The sequence below is a fragment of the Perognathus longimembris genome, chromosome 6 (assembly GCF_023159225.1).
Source record: "Perognathus longimembris pacificus isolate PPM17 chromosome 6, ASM2315922v1, whole genome shotgun sequence".
NCBI classification, from domain to species: Eukaryota; Metazoa; Chordata; class Mammalia; order Rodentia; family Heteromyidae; genus Perognathus; species Perognathus longimembris.
In genome coordinates, this window is record NC_063166.1 from 9,613,339 (window position 1) to 9,636,679 (window position 23,341).

Genomic DNA, 23,341 nt, shown 5'->3' on the forward strand with positions numbered 1-23,341 from the left:
TGAATCTAGAACAAACCATGGATCCATGCCTTCAAGTCACCACTGTGGTGAGAAAGCTCCACCACGTCCCACCCCCCTACCCCCCATCTCCTGAGCGCATGTGCCAGCCTTCCTACTTATTTAGGCGATTGGATTCCAAGACGGAAGGGGAGGAGAAAAGCACTTGACTTGGAGCGATCAGCTAAGGAGGAGGGGGACGACAAACCAAGTCTAAAACCCCTACCGGTTGATCTGAGCTTTGAACTCTTTACTTTGCTGGGTCCAGCGGACCTTCTCTCCGCTCAGCCCGTCGATGAGGGCAGAGGCGGCCTGCATCTTCTTCCGGCACATGTCCGCATCATTGAGCAGATCCTGCATAGAGAAAGGAAGAACATTCTAGAGAACCTGTAGCTTGCTTGAAAATTCACACATAAGGCTGCATGGAAGACACAGACAGGACGTCACACATTAATTTCCCATCGTTCAGGCAAGATATAGAGATTTTTACCACACAAAACGTCAAGAAAAGCAGACTTTCTAGGAGAGAACTGAAAGCATGTAAATGGAAGTAGTATTTCTAGTATGTATGTATTTCCAGGAAACAATAAAGAAATGTCATATAGTGAGGGAGATAAATGTATCAAAACATCACGTGGCTTCCCCAAGCATTTGAAGAACCTGTTCTTTTTGTGTTTTGTTTTTGTGCTGGAACTGGGGAGGCTTGAACTCACGGCCTGGACACTGTCCATTCACTTTTTTGCTCTACCATCTGAGTCACACCTCCAATTCCAACTAGCTGTTTTTATGTGTGAGTTTGAAAAGTGCATTTATATTTTAAAATATTTTCAAGATAATGTTGGACCAGTAAAAGAACAGCACCTTAAGGTCTTGTATTTAATGACAAAATTCTCTATCAACTTTTCCACACAAAAGATGGTGTGTGGCAGGCAGTTTTATAAAAATTAAAGTATAAAACCTTACAATTAAATTATATTTAAAACAAAGGCAATGCATGATTTTTTAAAAATTGCATTTCAATGTTATCTATACTCTTAAATTTATTTAAGTTCATTTTTTTTGGTCTGTGCCAGTACTGAAGCTGAAACTTAGGGCACTGTACCCTCATTTGGCTTTTCCTGCTTACAACTGTCACTCTACCAATTGAGCCACACCTCTACTTCTGGCTTTTTGTGAGTTAACTGGAGGTAAGTGTCTCAGATTTGATGTCGAACCTTGAACCTCAATACTCAAATCTCAGATTACTAAGCAGCTAACACTACAGGCATGAGCCACTACAGCCTGGCTTTATTTAAGTCCAATCCACCATTGGGTAGAAATCGAATATCAAGTTGTCATGCCATGATGTCACACTGTAAGTTTACCACAGGCAGTGGAGGAAGTAATCACAACCAGAAATCAGCAGGCCCTTCATATCAAGGGTGTCCTCCCCATGAGGCAACTCCAACACTTAGAGCACAGCTTTATAGCCTGTCTCAAGAGGCCAGTCAGGTGGGGACCCATTACCAGCTAAAGCTAGGTCAATGGGTCCCCATCTGCATAGTTAATGGGCCCCAATTTGCACAGTTAATAAGGACCTGAGCCCTAGTCCAGTGTTCTAACTAAAAAAAAAAAAAAAAATCAGCCTTCTTGATAAGACCTACAGTTTTATGATGATGAAAAACACCAAAAGAACTTGAGTACCAACAACTCAACTAGGAAGACACCGCCAGGGAATCAAGACATTCTGGTGAGCCCTTTTACCACGAACATTGGCCTAATTTCACAACACAACACATCATCGGGTGAAAGTTTCATCACTGAGTACGTTTGATCTCACCATTTTCTCATTCATTGCTGCGTCAAATTTCGCTTGTACTTTATCCAGCTCGGCTTGCTTCTCGTCCAGCAGTGCCTGGGCTTTCCCTAGCTCAGCGTTAGCCACGGCCAAGCGGCCTTCCTGCTTGGCCAGGTTCGCCTAAAACACAGGAGCAGGTGGTGTGCAAACAGCAGTAACAGTTCTATGAAGCATGCATGATTCCAACTGGTAAATGACGGCAGAAAGGACTTCATTTGTGCAGTGGCTTATGCGTTTGCAGCTTGGGGAGAGATCTTGGAGGTATTTCATTATATTTCTCCCCTTTTAATTACTAATGTTCAATATGGTAAAAAAAAAAAAATAGAAAATGTAGCAATATCCAGGAAGCAGAGCAAGAATTGCCCTTGATTTTTCTAAGACATACTCTCCAAATGTAAGCAGGTAATAAGTGGGATTTTTTTTTGGGGGGGGGGGGCGTGTTGGTGTTGTTGATTATACCCTGAATTATTTTCTCCACATCATTAAGCATTTTGATGACCGTTAGTGGAACAGCAGCAGGTACAAGGTGAATTCCTCATAACTTAGCCTTCTCACTGCTTTTATGAATGTCCTTCCCTCCATTTGTAATTCATGTAATATGGTGATAAATGCTATTGGTTATGTAAATATTTTACATTGTTACTTTTGTAAGGATTCTTTGAAATTACTGCAGGTGGAATTTCATCTTTTTTCTTTCTGTTTAGTTACTAGCTTACATTTATGCAGAAGAGAAAGGTTACACTGTTACCAGTCCAGACTTTTAAAATGTGTCCCAATCAATCCTACCACTCTAATATCCTTCTTTCCCCAATCTTCCCTTCCCAAAACAATTTTCAGTTGATTTTCTTGTTCTGTTTTCATAGTTGCAAACAATCTATGTTGACCTTTCTTTTTCTGAGTCCTACAATACCATAATTATCTGTGTCTTGTAAAGTTAAAATAAATGAACCAGTAATCTAGGCTTGGATCATCTTGTTTTCTTTCTCAGTGTTTGACTTACTTGAGTTCAGCTTTTTTTTTTCTGAAGAAAACTTTCCATTCACTAAGACTATCAAATGAACTTACATATAATTATAGAAACCTTGGTTCTTTAATTATTGAAATCCACACATCTATGATTATATAGGCTTCTCTTCCTCTGCTCGTTTATTTTTGTATATTTTCTTCTTGATTAGATTTTCTAGTAGCATAGCTCTTTACTATTTATTTTTTTCGCCAAGCACCAGTTCTTAGATTTGCTCATTAATTTGACGGCTTTTCTCCTCTCTTGATTTTAATGTCACTTTTATTAGCTCTCTTATGTTTACTTTACACATGGTGTGTATGTGTTTGTGAGTATGTACTTTAACTCTTCTGTAGAAAGTCTAGTTTTTCTGATGCACTTAAAGGCTAATACTAGGCTATTTCAGCCACATTTCAACACTTCTGGCATCTAGCTTCTTTCATAATTCCCTACATACAAGTAACTGGTGCTTTTTTTTTTTTGTAAATATAAACTTCGTAATTTTATTACTTATACTCAGAGCATGGGACCCCAGGAATTTCTGCTTTGGGGAATTTAATCAAGGACTTCAGGGATACAATTCATTTTTTGTCAGTGAGATATAATTTAGTATCACTTGCTTATGTTCAAGAAGGTACAATGTAGTCAATTAAAAAATAATATTGTGTGACTCTGAATATGCTGACTCATGCTTGTAATCTCAGCTATTTAGGAGGTGGAGATCAGGAGAATTGTGGTTCTAGACCAGCCCAAGCAAGAAAGTTATTGAGACCCCTGTCATTTATAGAGGGTGCGGTGGCGTGGAACTGGCACCCCAGCTACTCGTGAGGTATGACTAGGACAACTGCATTCCAGGCCAGCCTGGGCAAAACCACAATATCCCCTGTAAACATATCTGAAAACGAAAAGGGCTAGGGGCATGTTCAAGAGGTAAAGCACCCGCCTAGCAAGTGCGAGGCCCTGGGTTCAAACTCCAGTACCGCCGAAATGAAAATTCTACGTGAAATTCCTATATGGCTATTATTTTACGCCCACCTAGACGAACTGGATCCATAGATTGGAGGGCAATTCTGATGCAAATGAAAATGGAGGACTCCCCCCTACCCTCACCCTCCTTACAAGGTTCTTAAGAATTTCCAGGAGGCAATAGAAGAGCAGTAGACGAAGCTCAGACTTTGCTACACCTGAGTCCTGCGTGTGCACACTTGCAAGGCCACCAGCTCTGTGGAGGATGGGCGACATGTGGCAAGACCTCAAGTTGTGAGGGTGCTTTTGTTCATTTCCACTTAAGATACCTAGCTAGGTATTATATAATCACCACCAGATACTATTTTCTTTCCTTCACAGAGCATTTTTGTGTTTGTTTTTTCTAGTTTTTATGTGTGATTTTTAGGACTTGAACCCAGGGCCTTATGCTCACTTTCTTGGCTCATTAGTGGAGCTCTACTGTTTGAACCATGCCTCTGGTATGGCATTTCTGTGATGAGTTGGAGATGAAGTCTGGCAGAATTCTCTTCCCCAGGCTGGCTTCTGCTAATAGCAGGATAGCGACTGTTGACTTTATGAAATAGGATTTACGGGGAGGAGGATGGAGATTTACCTTCAGAGGCAACACTTCCCTGTTGATGCCATAAAATATGGCCATCGCGAGTGTCCAGGACAGCAGGCCAGCCACATTCCCACAGACTTTCTTGGCGCTTTCAAAAGTGTAATCATCCATATTGAAATAGGGCTGTAACAACTCCACCGTCTCTTCGTTGATTGTGTCCTTTGGGAACTGCTGAAGATTCCACAGGAACCCGGTCGCACTCATCAGCTGGAAAACAGTATCACAATCTCTCAGGCCTGGGATGAGAGAGGTATTTTCCTCCTACACCAGTGTAGACTTCTAAATAGACTTTTTTTTTTCCTTTTCAAAGAAGTAACAAGTCAATTTACTCTAAATATGCCACCTACTGCTACTGGAATTAGTCAACCTAAATCTGTACATTGCAAATTTATCTCCAAGTTTCCATGGCAAAAAAAAAAGGAAAAATAATATCACTTTCCAATCCACTAAGTGGGTGTACCTGCCACTGGCCATACCAGCCTTCTTTCAGAGACTGGGCGGGGTTACCGCTGAGACCATAGAACCAAGTCAAGCCATTGGTTCTAGACAGATCTCATCAAAACAATTAGCTTCAAGTCTACTCCTGTAATGCAGTGTGTGTGTGTGTGTGTGTGTGTGTGCGCGCGTGTGTGCATGCATGTGCGTGCATGTGCTTGTGCCAGGACTAGGGCTTGAACTCAGGGACTTGTGCCTTCACTTGGCTTTTATAGCTCTAGGCTGGTATGTACTCTACTATTTGAACCACAGCTGCACTTTCAGCATTTTGCTGGTTAGTTGGAAATGAGTCTCTCAGATTTCTCTTCCAAAGCTGACTTTGAACCTTCTGAGTAGCTAGGATGACAGGTGTGAGCCACCAGTGCCCGGTTTAAGCCTGACTTTCTTATACCTTGATGATCTCGGGTATTCTGTTACAGTGATGGGACACTGAGTAACACGGGTAGTTTAAGAAAAACTCTTCCAGGCCCACAAACCAGTCATCGCCAGCTGGGCCTCATAGGAAATATCCTCCCGGGGACTACATACCCCTCTAAGACTTCACAAAGATAAGGTGTACTTGCCTTTAACGACTCTCCCCAGGATGGCTTGCAGCAAGGTTTCTCTGGATCCATCGTAACAGGGTCGATTTTCTTTTGAAACAGTAACAGTACGCAGTCCATGATCCTCATAATAAGATGCGGGGGTTTTGCCAGCTTCCTGACTGTGGCAATGTCGTTCGGCTTGATAGTCTGTCGTTTGGGAACAGGATTCAATATCTATGTTGAGTAGTGTTGTCATAGATATGGGAAGCGAAGGAATAATTAAGACCAAAAACTTTCAAACACATTTAATCACCAATCACTGCCATTTTCTCAAGGGTTTCAATTCCAAGATTTCTGCATAACATATCTCTCCTTGTTGTTTACAGACTGTTCAGTTGGTTTCTTGTTTACTTTAATTCCCTATTCCCTGCTGCCTCAATTAATCACTACCATTCATTGCCAGCACCCCGGACGGGTGCCAATGCACATGTGTAACATCCAGATAACCTGAGTCTTCAAAGCAAAGAATCCACACCCATGTGGGTTCCGCGGACGTGACAAAGCCCTGGGTCTCAGAAAGCCCGCTTTCAGTCTCCATGTTTCTACATGGCTGCCTTGTGCCGGGAAGGGGGTTGGGATTAAAGGGAAATAAGAGAAGTTATTATAAAATACATCTCTCAAAATATTTTTGAGAGCTATCAGTGAGATGATTTGGGCTTAAAGCATTTGCCTGGTCCTAATATTCAAGACAGGAAAGACTGGGAGACTGTATGACTGATACATTGTCCCAAGATTCTCTTGGTTCAATGATTTCAATGATGCCATTCTCTCTCTCTCTCTCTCTCTCTCTCTCTCTCTCTCTCTCATTAGCTTACACTTTAGTTACACAGGGAGGGATGCCACTTGTTATATTTCCATGCCAATATACAATATATTCCAATCAATCTCACCCTCTCTATCAACCTCCCTCTTCTCTCTTCCCAAAACAATTTCAGTAACTTTTATTGTATTATCCTCATAGTTGCAAGTTCTCTATTTGGACTGTATTCATCCTCCTTCATTCCCTTTGTGATGGTTCCTAATTTCCCAAGGAATGAAGAGAAAACACAACTTTCTTAAACTAGGAGTGTTGCTGTGACACCAGGATAGACATGGCTAGAAACAAATAAACAAACAAAAAGCCTCTAGAAGAAGTGAGAGGTTTCTGGAAGGAGTGGGGTCTCAGCCCAGATTTGAAGAGTGGCTCTCATGTAAAGAGAAGGAAGGTTAGGAAAAGCATTCCTGGAAGAGAGAGAGATACACTTCAGAGGTAACAGATCATGATTTTTCCAGAAGCCTAGATAGAGGTGCATCATATTGTGTGTAGGGACAAAATGAGAAGAAACGAAGTTTACGAGACAGGCAGGGGACAGGTTAGCAGCAGCAGCAGCCATTGTCTACATGTCATTATTTGTTCCCTTTTTTGTGGTCTTAGGGTTTGAACTTAGGGTCCTCCCATTCATTGGACTTGTTTGCTCAGTTGGTGCTCTACAACTTGAGTTACACTTCCAGTCTAGTTTTTGTTGTTGTTGTTGTTGATTCTAGGAATTCGGCCTGGGCTCTGTCCCTGAGCTTCTTAGTGCTCAAGGCTAGCGCTCTACCCTTGAGCCACAGCACCATTTCTGGCTTTTTCAAGAAGTTTATTGGAGGGCTGGGGATATAGCCTAGTGGCAAGAGTGCCTGCCTCGGATACACGAGGCCCTAGGTTCGATTCCCCAGCACCACATATACAGAAAACGGCCAGAAGCGGCGCTGTGGCTCAAGTGGCAGAGTGCTAGCCTTGAGCGGGAAGAAGCCAGGGACAGTGCTCAGGCCCTGAGTCCAAGGCCCAGGACTGGCCAAAAAAAAAAAAAAAAAAGAAGTTTATTGGAAATAAGAGTCTCATGGGGACTTTTCTGCCCAGGCTGGCTTTGAATTGCAAACCTCAGATCTCAGCGTCCTGAGCATTATAGGTGTGAGCTACCAATGCCCAGCCCTGTCTAGTTTTTGATAGTTATTTTGGAGACGGAGTCTTGCAAACATTTCTTCCAAGGGCTGGCTTTGACTATGATCTTCTTGGTCTCGACCTCTAGAGTAGATAGGATTATAGGTATAGAGACTACCAGCTAAAAACGTAACATCCATTACTTTTAATGCTTATGTATATGAAGGGAGGGGAAGGGGGAAGGGGAGGGGAAGGGAAGATCAAAAGGGGGACAAAAAGGAAAAAGAAGGAGGACTGAGAACGTGGCTCAAGGGGAGGGGTGTTTGCCCAGCAAGTTGGAGGCTCTAAGTTCAAATCCTAGTATTAACAAAAATAAAACAAAAGAATTTCTCAAGTGTGCTTTCTTGGGTTTGTTGTTTTGTTTTTTTAAGGAAAGAAAGGAGTTGTGTCACTCTTGCCTCGTGGCTGTGAATAACTAGCCTGGAACTTTAAGACAGAAGGAACAACAAGAGGGCCTTAAAGGGAGCAGTGTTAGCCGGAGAGGAGACGGGGAGCCAGGAGGCTCTGGATCTGTCACCTGGCTCACAACTGTTTAAGAGCCTCCCCCCTCCCCCCCCCCCCCCCCCCCCCCCCCCCCCCCCCCGCTCTCCTGCAAGGTTGATCTGCGGGACAGAAGTAGACAAACGGAAGTGACAACTTTAAACAGTGTAACTTCAAAACCCAGAATCGACCCAGACAAGGCTACCAGTCGTGTTAGGGACTGGGCTGGGTTCTCTCGCTGACCGGAACGTGGCACCCGGGAGCGTGGCCGGGCCGGCCGCTCACTCACGTTCAGGGCGGCCTCCGCCTCCTCCAGGGCCGGCTTCGCGGCCTCCAGCTTCGTCTCCGCTTTGACTTTCTCGGAATCGATTTCGTCCACGATCTTCTGGGCTTTGTCTTTCACCTCCTGCACTTCATTTTTCACTTTGGCCGAAGCCTGGGCACTTATTGTGACTTCCGCCAGCACCTGCGCAACGGAGAGAACAGGTGAGAGCCAAGCGGAGAAGAGCCCCACAGATGAGAGGCTGTGTTCCCAGCAGACTACGCAACCACGCGGGTGAGAGCCAGCGTCCCGGCCTGGCCGGCCCTTCTGCTGGGACCGCGCCCTGGGCGGGCAGCTCGATCGCTTCCGCCGCTGGTCTAGGGGCCAAATCCAAGTTTCTACCCTTAACTGGCACATGGAGGTGATGGAAGCCTAAAGCGGTGGCTGCAACAGCCACACGCACATATATATATACCCTTCACCCAGGGGTACAGATGGGCTTTGCGTGTTACCAGTGTTTCCTGTTATCCTTCTCCCCCCTCAACAAAAATTCAATAAGACTTGAAGCCATCCTAGAAAACTGTGCCATGAAGAACCTTAAAGATGAAATGTAGGTCACAGTCAAAGCAGAGAATCATAGACAGATGAGAGGGACAAAGAGAAAGGGGGGGAGGAGAGAGAGAGAGAGAGAGAGAGAGAGAGAGAGAGAGAGAGAGAGAGAGAGAGAGAGAGAGAGACTATGTGTAAGACCCCGCAGAGAACATAAGAGTTTGAAAATTCTTGGTATAAGTTGACCAAAAATAAGGGTCTTTGAGAACACTTTTTCAGAACTAATCTGTAGGTTTAGTGTGTGTGTGTGTGTGTGTGTGTGTGTGTGTGTGTGTGTGTGTGTGTGTTTGGTTGGTCCTGGGGCTTGAATTCAGGGCCTGGGTGCTGTCCCTGAGCTTTTTCACTCAAGAGCTCTACCACTTTGAGCCACAGCTGCACTTCCAGTTTCCAGTTTTCTGGTTAATTAGAGATACATGTCTCACAGACTTTCTTGCCCAGGCTGGTTTTGAACTGCAATTCTCAGATATCAGCCTCCAGCTAAAGTCTAAAGCTACCAGTTAAAGACCAGATTTATGCTGTATTTTTCTTGCACTTAAAAATAATACTCTTTGGGGCTGGGAATATGGCCTAGTGGTAGAGTGCTTGCCTCGCATACATGAAGCCTTGGGTTCAATTCCTTAGCACCACATATATATGGAAAAGGCCAGAAGTGGCGCTGTGGCTCAAGTGGTAGAGTGCTAGCCTTGAGCACAAAGAAGCCAGGGACAGTGCTTATGCCTTGAGTTCAAGCCCTAGGACTGGCAAAAAAAATTACTCTTTAATATAAAAAAGTTCCTTATAATTAGTGACAGAATCAATATAAAAGCAAACTCACTTCATCCGCTTTCACAGACGCCACGGCTAACTCCTTCTCCTTCACCGCCAGATCCTGGGAGAGTTTAGCAACTGACTCACTTGCTTCCATAAGCTTATCGAGACCTTTACAAACATACACATACATACTCCTGCTGAGCAGATGCACATTCCCTCCATCAAATATTTACTCAGTACTTACTATTTATACGGCACTGTATATGTAAGATAACAAGCACACGATAATTAATTATGAACAAAAGCTTTAAAAAACTACACCTATCTTAGGAACAAGCACACTGGCTATGACTCTGAGGCTTTCAACAAGGCAAAGAAAACAGTTCTGATTAAAGAATATCATCTACTTGATGCCCTTGTGTGGCACCAAAAAAATAATACCAATCAGAGAAGACCATTTAGCTACATTTAAGGGAACGACATTATGTCCTAGCCACTGAGATTAGTTTGGCCCGGGTTGGCCGGCTTAGGGACACTTTGGCTTTGTTAATAGTTCACACCAACCAATTTTGCCTCTGTAGCATATCACAGTTGAGGTGGTAAAAGAACTAGAATCCATGTTAACATTGCTGTTATTAATAAACATGAAGGTAATTTATAAAAGTTAGGTGACTGGCCCTGTAACTTACTTTCAGGACTGTGAAAACAGCGACTTCTTCACATTACAAGTGGATTTTAGATAGTGGAAGAGGGTAAAGAAATGTCTAGCATCTTCGGTCTCTAGGGACTGGGAAACATTCATTGTGTCTTTTCCAATTTGCTGATGCAAACACACACACACCCATGCCTGATTTCAAGCTTCCAAGAGACCCTCCCTTGCACACCACTGTCTAGCTCCACAGTAATAAACAGCACAGAAATCAAGTTCCTCCAAAACACTAAATAGTAGTACATCAGAGTAAAAACAAAAGTGATGAATTTTGAGTATTTAATGGTCTTAAATTTTAGTGTGATTTGCTTAAAGGTAAGTGTATATGACTCAGTTGTCAATACCAGTTATGTTTAACAATCAGATCATAAAATGGCTGACATTTGCCAGTCAGCTCTCATGGCCTGCGTACATCAGTCAGCTGCAATGTATCACAGATTCTAGAATGTCCTACAGAAAAGCAATAAGAAGTGATGTCACCAGAGAAACCACAGCAGTTTCTTCACAGAGCTCACAGCTCAGTGACCCTGTGTGGCCAAGTTTCGTTTAGGACAAATGAAAGAGGAGAACACCGGTGCTTTGGATTGTTCCAGCCACATGCTTTCTGGGCAAGCGATCTGTTCAACTGTACGCTTTCCTCCATATCCTACCAAGGCAGATAGTCAGTCACTCAGGAAGTCCACACTCGGTAAACTACCTTTCCTTTGCATTTTTGTCCTAGTTTGTGTCTGCTTTGCTTTTCTCATTTGCGAGAGATTTGGGAGGCATTAACAGGGCAGAATTGAGACGAATCAAGGCATCAAAACCAAAGACTGAGAGTGCAGTCAGTCCTCAAGTTCCGTCTTCTCCCTATGGGCAAGCAGGCACTAAGGGCCGATAGTGGCTCCAGCCACGGGCAAGACCAGAGCTGAACTGAGCGAACTGGCAGCGGTGGATCTAGAGAGAAAACAGGCTACCTCTGTTTATAATCTCCCTGCCCAGTTTCCTGACAGCTCAAAAGATTTCTTAAAAGGTTTTCTCTAAACATCTCCACTACAGTCAAGTTCATTTTTTTTTTACTCTCACATACAGTAATTGCCACTCCATAAAATGATATCACTATCAAGTGCACCCTAAAAAAAAATTAAAAGGCTGAGGTTCCATTTCTTCTTACCAATATTCATGCGGTCAGCTTGTTCATTGATATATTTCACCTTCTCGGTGTAAATGTTTTTATAGCCATTTATAAATGAAAGGTAAGATTTGGGAGTCACGTGTGCTCTTCGGCGGTACCTGAAAGAGAACATAGAAATGGGCACCCTGGTCATCCTGGGGTTCTCCCATCCAATGTCCCTTCCGGTCCTCATCCCACTGAGAAGTGGTCCCCTCAAAGGAGAACGGCAAATGAGCACTGCATTGCTGCCTGCCACTCTGACCCCGGGGAGTCTTGGACTTGACCTTGTCCCCTACGCTCAGTGACTATTTCCATACATGGAAACCCCGAGAGAAGAATGTGGGTCCTGTGGTCCCAGCCTCTCTTAGAACTTGTAAAGATCTGATAAAATAGGATAGGTGGATAAACTCAGACAACTTATCCTTCTGGATAAATATTAGATAAGAATTTTTTTTTTAATGAACTGTGCTATTGCTACAGATCCCATTCACTGCTAGATCCTGGGTGGGTGAGCTAACAAAAGCAAACCCAATCTTCTCCCCTGATTTGCTGATTAGCCTTGAAACCCAGACAGTGAGACACATTTGGTTCAAGTGTTCAACTCGTTATGGGCTTTATCACAGTAATTATATTTAACAACAGAGATAAATAAAAGGAGAGAATTTTATACAGAAGAAATGCAAGTCATGGAAGCACTTTCTGTATACTATGCATAATAACTGTTTACCTTTGGCTTTCTGGAGGTTTTTTCATATTTTTAAAGGCTTAAAGGTCTGGGAATATACATGTCTGTCATTAAAGTAATATATAAAACAGCCAGCTGCTGGTGGCTCACACCTGTCATCCTAGCTACTCAGGAGGCTGAGAGCTGAGGATCCTGATTGGAAGCCATCTAAGGCAGAAGTCTGTGGGACTCTGATCTCCAATTAGCAATCAAAGAGGCAGAAGTGGAGCTGTAGCTCACGTGGTAGAGTGCCAATCTTGAGCAAAAAAGCTCAATGACAGTGCCCAGGCCCTGAGTTCAAACCCAGGGCTGCCACAGTCACACACACACACACACACACACACACACACACACACACACACACACACACACACAGTATTATATAAAATATTCAGAATTAGCTGAACGCCAGTGGCTCACGCCTGTAATCCTAACTACTCATGAGGCTGAGATCTGAGGATCAAGATTCATAGCTAGGCCAGGCAGGAAAGTCTAAGGCTCCTATCTCCAATAATCATAAAAAAATGGGAGTGGCACTGTGGCTCAAGTGATAGAATGTTAGCCCTGAGCTTAAGAGCCCCAGGCCCAGAGTTCAAGACCCAGGACTGACAGAAAAAAAAAAATCAGAATCAACTCTACAATCAATAAGAGTTAAAAAAAAAAATAGACCAGGGCTGGGCCTAGTGGCAAGAGTGCTTGCCTTGTATAAATGAAGCCCTGGGTTCGATTCCTCAGCACCACATATATAGAAGAGGTTGGAAGTGGTGCTGTGGCTCAAGTGGCAGAGTGCTAGCCGTGAGCAAAAAGAAGCCAGGAACAGTGCTCAGGCCCTGAGTCCAAGCCCCAGGACTGGCAAAAAAAAAAAAAAAAAAAATAGACCCAAAAATGTAGAACTAAAAAAAAAAAAAAGGCTTTCATAGCTGTTTGCAAGTAAGAATTTGACTTTACAGTTAACAGAAGCAGGAGGAAGTTAGGTCAAATAGGAAGAGAATCTTCCTAACAGTGAGAAATAACATACACTAACTCCCAGGAGAATAAGAAAGAGTATCTAGAGTTATTTTTAAAAGAATTCTTTCAGTATGATTCTAAGTAAAGAGAACGGTCTCAGTTAACCTCAGACCTCACACAGACTTTTTTTGTACGTATGCTGGTCCTGGGCCTTCAACTCAGGGTCTAGGCACTGTCCCTGACTAGGCTAGCTCTCTACCACTGAGGTTTGACTCTCTAGATGGGTGCTCTACTGCTGAGCCACGCTCTAGCCATTCTTTGCACTGGTTATTTTTGAAATAGGTTCTCACTTCCCAGATATGAGCCTAGACCTTGATTTACCTATATGAAGCTTCCCATCATAGATGGGATGATGAAATTACACTACCATGCCCAGCTTTTGCTTAAGAAGGGGTCTTGCCTGTCTGGCTGGACTGACCTCCAACTAGGATCTTCCCAATCTTATCCTCCCAAGTAGCTTGGATTACAGGTATGAGCCACTGCATTTCTGGAGTGAAAACCCTGTATTTTTGAGGTAGCAGCAGCAGCTTCCACAGAATGAACACACCAAGGTTGCTCTCAGTGAGTGGTTTTCCTACAGTCAATTAAGATTTCTGTTTCATAATCATCTGGCATTAAAACCATTGATAAGACTAAGTTATGCAAATGCAAAACCTAAATGTTCCCTTAACATAAGGCAATAAAGAAACTTAAAAACAGTGGACTTCTTTAATCAAAATAAATAATGCATCAGAATAAGAAACTAATTTTGAACAGTTTATAATGCATTAGTTCAGTCATTTTCAAAACAAAATTAAGTGAGTGGAATAGAGTGAACCATTAAGCATCTGTTACTTGCAGGCTCGGAGGGTGAAGAGGTACTTAAGTGTGGACACTACTTAATTTTTAAATCTCATTTACTTGCCATCTTTTCGATATGTAATCGCTAGCAAATCAATGCAAGACAAATCGAAAGGCAGCTGGGACTTGCTGCTGAGACAGTCAGAAGAGCCTTTTACTGAATATTACATCTTAATTTCTCTTCGGAGGGAACTCAGTGGCTGTAGCAGCCTCAGGGGCTTATCAGACGATCATGTACCTTTGGAAATAATTCTCACAGCTCTCAGAAACCATGTCGTGAAAGAGGCCCATTGTTTCCACAACTTGCTTTTTGGTTTCAAAAGAACAGACGATATTATATTCCAACAGGAAGTAGGAGGCCACGGCGACCAGAGCCTCCTTGGGCCAGCGGCTGAACCAATCCATTGTACAACCCGATATCAGGCCAGGGAATTTCAGAGAACGCGCTCGAAACTTTTCACCGACCTATTAACAGCCAAGTCAAAAAGCAATAGGAATGAGGAAGACCAGTCTGAAGAGGCTGTCTGCACAATAATTGTGTGTGCTTGTGTATGTGTGTGTCTGTCTGTCTGCACCAGGACTGACCGGGTACTCCCTTTGCTTTTTCATTCGAGTCTAGTGCTCTGCCACTTGAGACACAGCTCAATTCCACGTGTGTGTGCACGCGTGCACACGTGTGTGTGTGTGTGTGTGTGTGTGTGTGTGTGTGTGCTGTTAGCTGGAAAACTGGAGATAGGAGTCTCATGATGAGCTTTCCTGCCTGGGTTGTTTCTGAGTAGCTGGGATTACAGGGGTGAGGCACTGGCACCCAGCCATGCAGTAATTTCTAATTTATGTCCTAATAGCATGAATATTTTGTTACCACACTGGTAGCAAGATTTTGGCCAGTGGAGATAGCAGGTAGGAAGTGTTCATTCATTTTAATTGCATGAAACAATGGCAAATACCTTATCCGAGAAGGTAACCCATATAAGCCTGTTTCAATACGTAATTCCTCCTACTGTGCTCAAAACCACGAAGACTCACTGGCGAGAAGCAGAGAACCACGTGCAAGTTCCTCCTGGAGCGTGAAATGAAGTATTCGTACAGGTTATCGAAGGTCGGAGGGTGGCGAGGCAGCTCCTTTTTCATCACAGATATCAGACTTTGGGTGATTTCGTCCAGCTCATCTCGTGCAAACAAATTGGAGATCTTTAAGCAACAGACAAGAAATGTCCTGAGATTTAACAGTTCCCCCCAAAGCCAACACACGGTCAAAGTTTGGTCTTCCCCTTTTCTTCCACATGTCCTCTTGGCTTCTGCTTTCCTTCTGCATCTCCACTGTGTGTGTGTGTGTGTGTGTGTGTGTGTATGTGTGTATGTGTGTGTGTATGTGTGTGTGTACGAATGTGCCAGTACCAGGGCTTGAACTCAGGATCTGAGTGTTGTCCCTTAGCTTTACTCCCAAGTTTGCAACTATGGTGGTTGTGGTAGGCAGGGAGCGACCAGTTCTAAGTGATATCACTGGACACCGGGTCCCACACAGACTTCCTTCACAGAAACACCAGGCTGCTGTGTTTCCAAAAGAAAAATAAGGCACACGTTTCTTAACTGGGGACCTACCTCCCCCGAGGACAGCAGGTTGTTCAGGTATTCTAGAAATGCCTCATCTTTGATCTCGTTGTCCGTGAAGATGAAGGTAATGCCCTTTCCCTCGGCACCCGCAACTTTATACAGAGATTTTAAGTCATCAATGAGATTATTCACGTTGTAAGACCTAGAGGGAGAATCAGGAGGATATTTCAATTTCCCCATAAGCTGAATTGGAATGAGATTTAAAAAAAAAACAACAACAACAACACACAACACAGTCATAACGCATGCACTTAGAGCATGATCTGTACCAAGTTTGATGAGTATGAAGTAATCGTAAAAGAAATAGTAATAGTAATCAGAAACACAGGTATTAAAGCCAGAGAGCTAAGTGCTCCCTTCCAAAACAAGTGTGCTGTGTCTGTCTTGGGAATTGTGCGATGCTGACCTGACCGAAATGACCTGGGAAGAGTTGTGGGGACAGGAAATGAACTTTCCACCCAGTCACCTGCCAGCAACAGACTTTGTTCAAGTGAATGTGTGTCAGATCCCTCAAACAAACCTCAAGTTTGGATGCATATGACTGGAGGAGAAAAATCTCAATACATTATGCATAAAATCAGTGGTTAATACATTATATCAAGTAGTTGCTTACATGGCTAAGGGCTTAGCTCTGGACAAATCCTATAGGAGTAGATAGACTATACAATTTCTGGTATACAGATAACAGAAACACAGTCATTAGGTGCTTACAGATCATGAAAAGACCCTGGTCTTTGTTTTTCAATTTCCTCTGTGTCCAGCTCAATATCCACTACCAGCCATGACTGTGACCAACTAAAGCATAGCAGACTTTTTCTGAAGTGCTGTGTGAAAGCACTCGTGGGTGAGTTCGTGGAAGGCACACTATGAAGGGGTCCACCTGACGGAGACATCACTGTACGAGTGATACTGAGCTTCGTGCAAACCACATAGTCTGACAGAACCTAAAAGACCTGAGTTCAAGTCGCTCCTTGGCAGCTTTAGAGAAGTTCCCTCACATTTCCCAACCATTGGGTCCTCATCTACAAAATGAAGATAATTCCTAGCTGCAAAGCTTGTCGTAGACATTCAAAGTGATAGAGCATTTAAGTGAATAAATAACTTGTTTTGTATGTGGTCTTCAACTAGAACCATGAACTCCTGCTTCTGGCCACACTACTCTTACTGAGACCAACATGGCCTGCATAGATAGATAGATAGATAGATAGATAGATAGATAGATAGATAGATAGATACACATACATACATATATATATGGTATGTGATATATGTGGTATATAATTCTTAAATAAAAATATATACAGTTTTTAAATGAAAATGTAGATGCTTATATATATGACAGGTATGAAACATAATTCTAAAACTATACCAAAAAACCCCAAATGGTTGTTTTTCTTAAAGAAAAAAAAAAGTACACGAGTCCAACTTAAGTACGACTCAAGAGAAATTAACCATAGAAAAACCTATCCTCATGTTTTATTTCATTCTACCTGGTTAATGTGATTTGGAATATCTGATATCCAGCAATAAAAGACGCCAGTCTTGAAAGGCTCTGTTTTCCTGAACCACCAACACCCACCAGCAAAGCGTTTCCACATGAGGTTCGAATGATTCGGGAAATCTGTTTTGAAATTAACACATGATTATCAGAAATGAGGAGGCAAATCACCATTTTTTGCACTAAAGGCATCCAAGACTTTATACTATCTATCACTAGATTACATTTGGCTTTTTCCTTGTTACACTTTTTTTTATTTTTTTTAAGGAAAAGCTTCATTTTCGTTTATTCCGCTCAAATACTTTGTCCATGTACACTTGTGTCATGAGAAACAGAACATATGTTCTATTCTCTCTTGTGAGTATTCTTTTTTGTGTATGTGTGCCAGTACTGAAGCTTGAACTCCCTTAGCTTTTTTTGCTCAGGGCGAGCTCTCTACCACTTGAGCTATAGCTCCACTTCTGGATTTTGGTGGTTAGTTAAAGATAAGAGCCTCACAGACTTTCCCGCCTGGGTTGACTACAAACCGAATCCTCAGCTCTCAGCATCCTGAGTTGCTAGGATTACAGGCATGAGCCATTGGTGCTTGGCTCCTGTGTGTAGTGTGTGTGTGTGTGTGTGTGTGTGTGTGTGTGTGTGTGCATGTGTGATTTAATTCCGGTGAGACTTGCTGATGAAGCCACTCTTGTTAAGCTATAGAAGATGTGGGAAGGTTGTAATTGTTAGCTAACACAGTCATGTAGGCACCTATCTACAACAAATACTGCCTCCATTACAACTCTAAAATTCTATTTACAGGCAGCCCTGGATAAACACATGAACAAAAGTCTTATAGAGAGGTGGTATTCAGCCTTGTGTTGCTTTTCTGTGATTGATTTGCTTGGTAAGGATAAGGATTAAATGAAGGTTCTTTTCTTTTCTTTTCTTTTCTTTCTTCCTTCCTTCCTTTCTTTTTTTTTTTTTTTTTTTTTGTCAGTTGTGAAGCTTGAACACAAGGCCTGGGCACTGTCCCTGAGCCTCTTTGTGCTCAAGGCTAGTGCTCTACCACTTGATCCACAATGCCACTTCCTGTTTTTGAGTGGTTAATTGGAGATAAGGCTCATGGGGACTTGTCTGCCTGGGCTGCCTTTGAACGACGATCCTCAGATGTCAGCCTCCCGAGTAGCTAGGATTACAGGCGTGTGCCATCGGCACCCGGCAAGTTCAAATCTTATTCAGGCCAAGTGAATGCTAAAAAGCTCTCTTTTATATATCATAAACTTTACGGCTTAGGCTGGCTTCAAAGGACAATCCTCAGATCTCATCCTCCTGAGTAGCTAGGGTTACAGGTGTGAGCCGCTCATGCCCAGTTAATTCTGCTCTTTTAGTAAGTACATTCATCACCTGTTTGGTTTTGAACCTAAAGCTGGTGTCTCAGGCCTCCCACAATCTACCCATGGCAGGATTGGTTGAATTACTTGTTGAATGCTAGAGGTAGGAACAACCTTAGCCATCTGGAATTTCACCATCTTGGGCTAATTCCTCTTTATGAAACTTGCCTAGTCCATATCATCAGTCCCAGGAAGAAGTCCGTTTCATTCAATCAACCAGTCATCTAAGATAATAAATTGCTTTCTGTAACGCTTTAGGCTTCAATCAAACCAATGGACCCATATGGTGCTACCTCTAACCAAGTAAACTCTGCTGGATCGTCAGACCTGTACACTCATCCCAGCCCTTCCCCCGTCGGCTTGTTTCTGCATACAAGTCGCTCAGTGGGCTTTTAGGAAGCATTATCTTTTCCCTCCTTGGGGAGCAAGATTCAAGGGACATCAACAGTGCAGTTCCAGGAGGGGATTCTTCACAGGTCCTCCAGCTTCCCTACGAGAAAGGCGAAGCTCTGGGACTTAGCATGGCCCAAAGCTCTGCACACAGAAACCACCAATTTGCCCTGGAAAAGCATGTGGCACAATGAGTGGATTCAGATACTCGGCTTCAAAGGACGTCTTTGTTTTCTATCATGACTTAGCTGGACCATTCATTCCTGCGTTATCTTGAAGGACATTTTTATTCTTTCACCATAAGTTTGTCTGTGAAATCGACTAAGCATGGATACATATATTTATATCAGGAAATAGTCAAATTAGGACCTTAACAAGATGAGTCATTGCATCTTTAAAAAACACCAGGTCAAGAGAGGTTCCTCGAATGAATTCATTGAACTGCCTCTGGTAGAACTGTAGCTTTTCAGACAGAAATTCATACGATGGTATCTGTAGGTAGAGAGAGAGAAAGAGGAAGAGAGAGAATACTTAATATCCAGAAATGGATGTTCCTAAAAAGAAAAACAAAATATAAAACACAAGAAACAAAGATTTTTAGTTGGGCTCTGTGGTTCATGTCTGTAATCCTAGCTACTCAGGAGGTAGAGACTGAGAGGATCTTGAATCAAGGCTAGCTTGCAAGAAGTTAGCAAAAACCGATCTCAACAAAAAAGTGGGGCCTAACACATCTGTAATCTCAGATGCGGAATATTAGAGGGAGGAGACTGAGGTCAAGACCAGTCTGAGGCAAAAGCTCAGGACTAAATCTGAAAACTAAACAGAAAAGGACTGAACCACATGAAGCTCTGATTTCTAACCCCAGTACCATAGGGGGAAAAAAAAAAACCTTTTGTAAACTTTATGGGTGCTCATGGATGTTAGGCTGCATCTAGTTACTTCTATTTTTCAGAGCCTGAAATTTAATATGATGAATAGATTTCCAGTGATAAATTATTTCTGATCTTTCCCTTCAACAGGTTTGGCACACTAATCTCTGTCATGCTAATTAATGATGGAATGTAACAAATAGTTTCTTAGTTTTGGTCTGCCTTTTAATTCTGTTTATGGCTTTCTTTTAACATTCAGAAGTATTACACTATATATGTAGTCCAATCCACCCTGTTTGTTCCTTCCCATTTGTTAGTTATCCAAGCACTTAAATTACTTTGTTATATAATTTTGTAATTTTTTTAAAGAGCTCTTTGGAATCTTGTTTCCAATCTATATATTAATTCCATAAAGCCAACTGTATTCATTTAGGAAAAATGATGTGCTCTCATTTCAAAAACAAAGTTTTATTTTGGTAATTCCTATATATTGTTGCTGATGGGTGGCATATTTCCATGTTCTCCTTTCAATCTTTTGTTTGTTGGCCAGGGCTGGCAAACTTTCTGGAAAGAGAAGACAATGAATATTGCAGGCTTTGTGGCTGGTACAGTCTCTGACATAAGCACTCCACACCTTGGCAATACCAATGCTGCCACCAGCTGCATTCCAATCAAACTTTACTTAGGGTCACTGAAATCTGAATGGCCCATTTCCTAACCATTAAACACGTAAGAAACTCCTTTAGGCTCACAAGTCTAACCAAACAGGCTCCAGGAGGTAGTCTAATCTGCCAATTCCTAATAGGGTGGAGAGTTACTGTGTTTCATATCTATAAAATGCTTATCTTGTTGAAACTTTTATTAGTTAAAACAGATTTAAAATTCTCTTGGATTATATAATTAGGTAATCATATCCCCTACCAAAACATTTTTGGAAGGCTTCCTTATCTGATAGCAGTGTCTATTTTTGTCATTGTGGTCCATTTGGCTTGGAACTTTCAAAGTAAGACTATCCGTAAAGGGGTGACTTATCTGTTTTGTATATGACTTAATGGGATTGTTTCTGCATCTCCTTAAAGGGTTTATTTTACTTGGTGGGTGATGACTGTGAATCACGACACAGAAGTAACTTAGAAGGCACAGCAACTCTACTGTGGGACTCAAGCTCAGAGCGAAATGGCCAGGGAGCTGGGTGACCTGGAAAACTCTTTAAAGAGATGAAGATAATTACCAATTCATAGATTTTGGGCACTTCAAATAGAGTGTCTTCAGGTTCGTCGCCAGTCGGTTCAGGCATGTCACGGAGAAAATCCACAAAATATGGTTCCGGGTGAATGTATGACACCACCTCAGACCCGATGGTCTCTTCAATTGCACGGACAAGATGTGTGTTAAACCAGTGCTCGTCTTCCGGAGTTACAAATCTGAAAGAAGACACACAGTAAGAATGCAGACTAGGGGGCTGGGGATATGGCCTAGTGGCAAGAGTGCTTGCCTCGTATACATGAGGCCGTGGGTTCAACTCCCCAGCACCACATATACAGAAAATGGCCAGAAGTGGCTCATGTGGTAGAGTGCTAGCCTTGAGCAAAAAGAAGCCAGGGACAGTGCTCAGGCCCTGAGTTCAAGCCCAGGACTGGCCAAAAAAAAAAAAAAAAAGAATGCAGACTAGGAAATCATCTCTTCTATCTGCACAGGAGCTCAGCCTGCTCTTCCTCTCCGGCCCAATTCCACGCCCTCCTAACCGCAGGCAGGGAAGCCATGAGCTCTCCATCTGAAGAAGATGGTTGTACCCCCCTCCAAGGCAGTTACTGCTTGTAGAAAATAGATGCGAATTTCCTAGGCGAGGTCTGGGATGCCTAATATCAGCAATGGGAGTACAGACACGGGGATCAAGAGCAGGGAGGTGTCTGTCTTCTCTCAGGATTTGTGGACATCATGCAGGAAGGTCCTTTGCACACTTACAATGCCACAGAGGGAAGAGGGGAAGAAAGGGGAACCCACAGAAGGAAAACCATTAAAGTATGGTGTGGAGTGTTACGCACCCTGCTGTTCTGTGCAACCACTGTTTTGTTTTGTTTTGTTTGCCAGTCCTGGGGCTTGAACTCAGGGCCTGAGCACTATCCATGGCTTCTTTTTGCTCAAGGCTAGTACTCTACCACTTGAACCACAGCACCACTTCTGGCTTTATCTATATACGTGGCGCTGAGGAATCGAACCTAGGGCTTCATGTGTACGAGGCGAGCACTTTACCACTAGGCCATATTCCCAGCTCCAGCAACCACTGAAGAGACGGGCTGAGAAAGATGACTGGATTTAACTTCAATGGGTAAAACCCAGCTTCCAACTATGCAAAATCTACACACGGAGTTCGCAATTTTCATAAAACATACACAACTAAAATTTACTGCTTAAGTTCTAGCGATTCTGATGACAGGGTGATTGGTAAAGATGGAAATTCTTACAGTAGTGCTTGAGTAAGTTGGCAGAGCCCTTTGGGTTTTGTTGTTGTTTTCTTTGGCAGGACTGAGGACTGAACTCATGATCGCTAGGAAGGTGCTCTGTCACACGTCTAACTCCTTTTGTGCTTTGGTTACTCTATGCAGGGGCTCCCTTTATGTCTCAAGCTAGCCTCTAACAGAGATCCTTTGATCTCCTGGTCCCAAGACGCTGGGATTACAGGTGTAAGCCACTGTGCTCAGGTGGGAATAGTCCTTAAGGTGACTAGCAGACAGGAAATGTCACCCATGATTCATTAAGCCACAGCACAGTGTGAGAGAGTGTCTTTAGTCCACTGTTCTGGGTAGATAATGTCAGAACACAGCAGTACAAATGCTTAGGTTGTACACGGAATACATACCGGTCTGCAATCACTCTGTTACACTCATGTTTGAAAAGTGACAGGAGAATAGCAAGTGAGTCACACTCATCGGCCCTTATGGTTAGCATTCCTTGCCAAATTCTGGAAAGATCTCGAAGATTGAAGATGTAATGGAATTTAGAAGGCGTTGGCAACATCTTCACCTACAGATGAGAAAGAAATTAATATTCTCAATTACATTTCCAGATAAAACTAAGAATTGGGCTGGTTTTATTTTTAAAGAAACATTTGGGGGGGGGGCGCTGGGAATGTGGCCTAGTGGTAAAGTGCTCGCCTCGTATACATGAAACCCTGGGTTTGATTCCTTAGCGCCACATATATAGGAAAAGCCAGAAGGGGCGCTGTGGCTCAGGTGGTAGAGTGCTAGCCTTGAGCAAAAAGAAGCCAGGGACAGTGCTCAGGCCCTGAGTTCAAGCCCCAGGACTGGCAAAAAGAAAAGAAAAGAAAACATTTGTATCTTACCAATCCTATTTTCAATAAAACAGGCTGAACAAATTAGGAAGTCCATATTTTTGTCACAGAACTGGCAGGAACAAAGCCACATCATAAAGTAAGGTAATTTCTGCTCCCAGGAATATCCTGTGGTTAAGAAGTCTTTGGAAAGTACTTATAGGCGAGGTCACTGAGACTTGGTGATAGAGATGTAAAGCGATGAGACAGGGAAATTAAAAAATGGTTCCCAGAGGTAGCCAGTGG

General features: G+C 42.9%; 1 protein-coding gene across 2 annotated transcripts in view; it reads right to left on the reverse strand.

Annotated features, from left to right (window-relative positions):
* Positions 1 to 23,341, reverse strand: part of Dnah8 (dynein axonemal heavy chain 8) — a 195,825-nt gene that overhangs the window by 71,063 nt on the left and 101,421 nt on the right. For both annotated transcript variants that reach the window (XM_048347828.1, XM_048347830.1), the window contains exons 58-71: positions 22,625 to 22,788; positions 20,996 to 21,188; positions 19,265 to 19,387; positions 17,128 to 17,258; positions 15,626 to 15,779; positions 15,050 to 15,214; positions 14,262 to 14,488; positions 11,452 to 11,570; positions 9,654 to 9,757; positions 8,258 to 8,434; positions 5,505 to 5,672; positions 4,438 to 4,653; positions 1,817 to 1,954; positions 224 to 351 (exon numbers count right to left, since the gene is read on the reverse strand). In XM_048347828.1, coding sequence (XP_048203785.1) covers positions 224 to 351; positions 1,817 to 1,954; positions 4,438 to 4,653; positions 5,505 to 5,672; positions 8,258 to 8,434; positions 9,654 to 9,757; positions 11,452 to 11,570; positions 14,262 to 14,488; positions 15,050 to 15,214; positions 15,626 to 15,779; positions 17,128 to 17,258; positions 19,265 to 19,387; positions 20,996 to 21,188; positions 22,625 to 22,788 — 2,207 coding nt within the window. The remainder of the gene's footprint in view (positions 1 to 223; positions 352 to 1,816; positions 1,955 to 4,437; positions 4,654 to 5,504; positions 5,673 to 8,257; positions 8,435 to 9,653; positions 9,758 to 11,451; positions 11,571 to 14,261; positions 14,489 to 15,049; positions 15,215 to 15,625; positions 15,780 to 17,127; positions 17,259 to 19,264; positions 19,388 to 20,995; positions 21,189 to 22,624; positions 22,789 to 23,341) is intronic.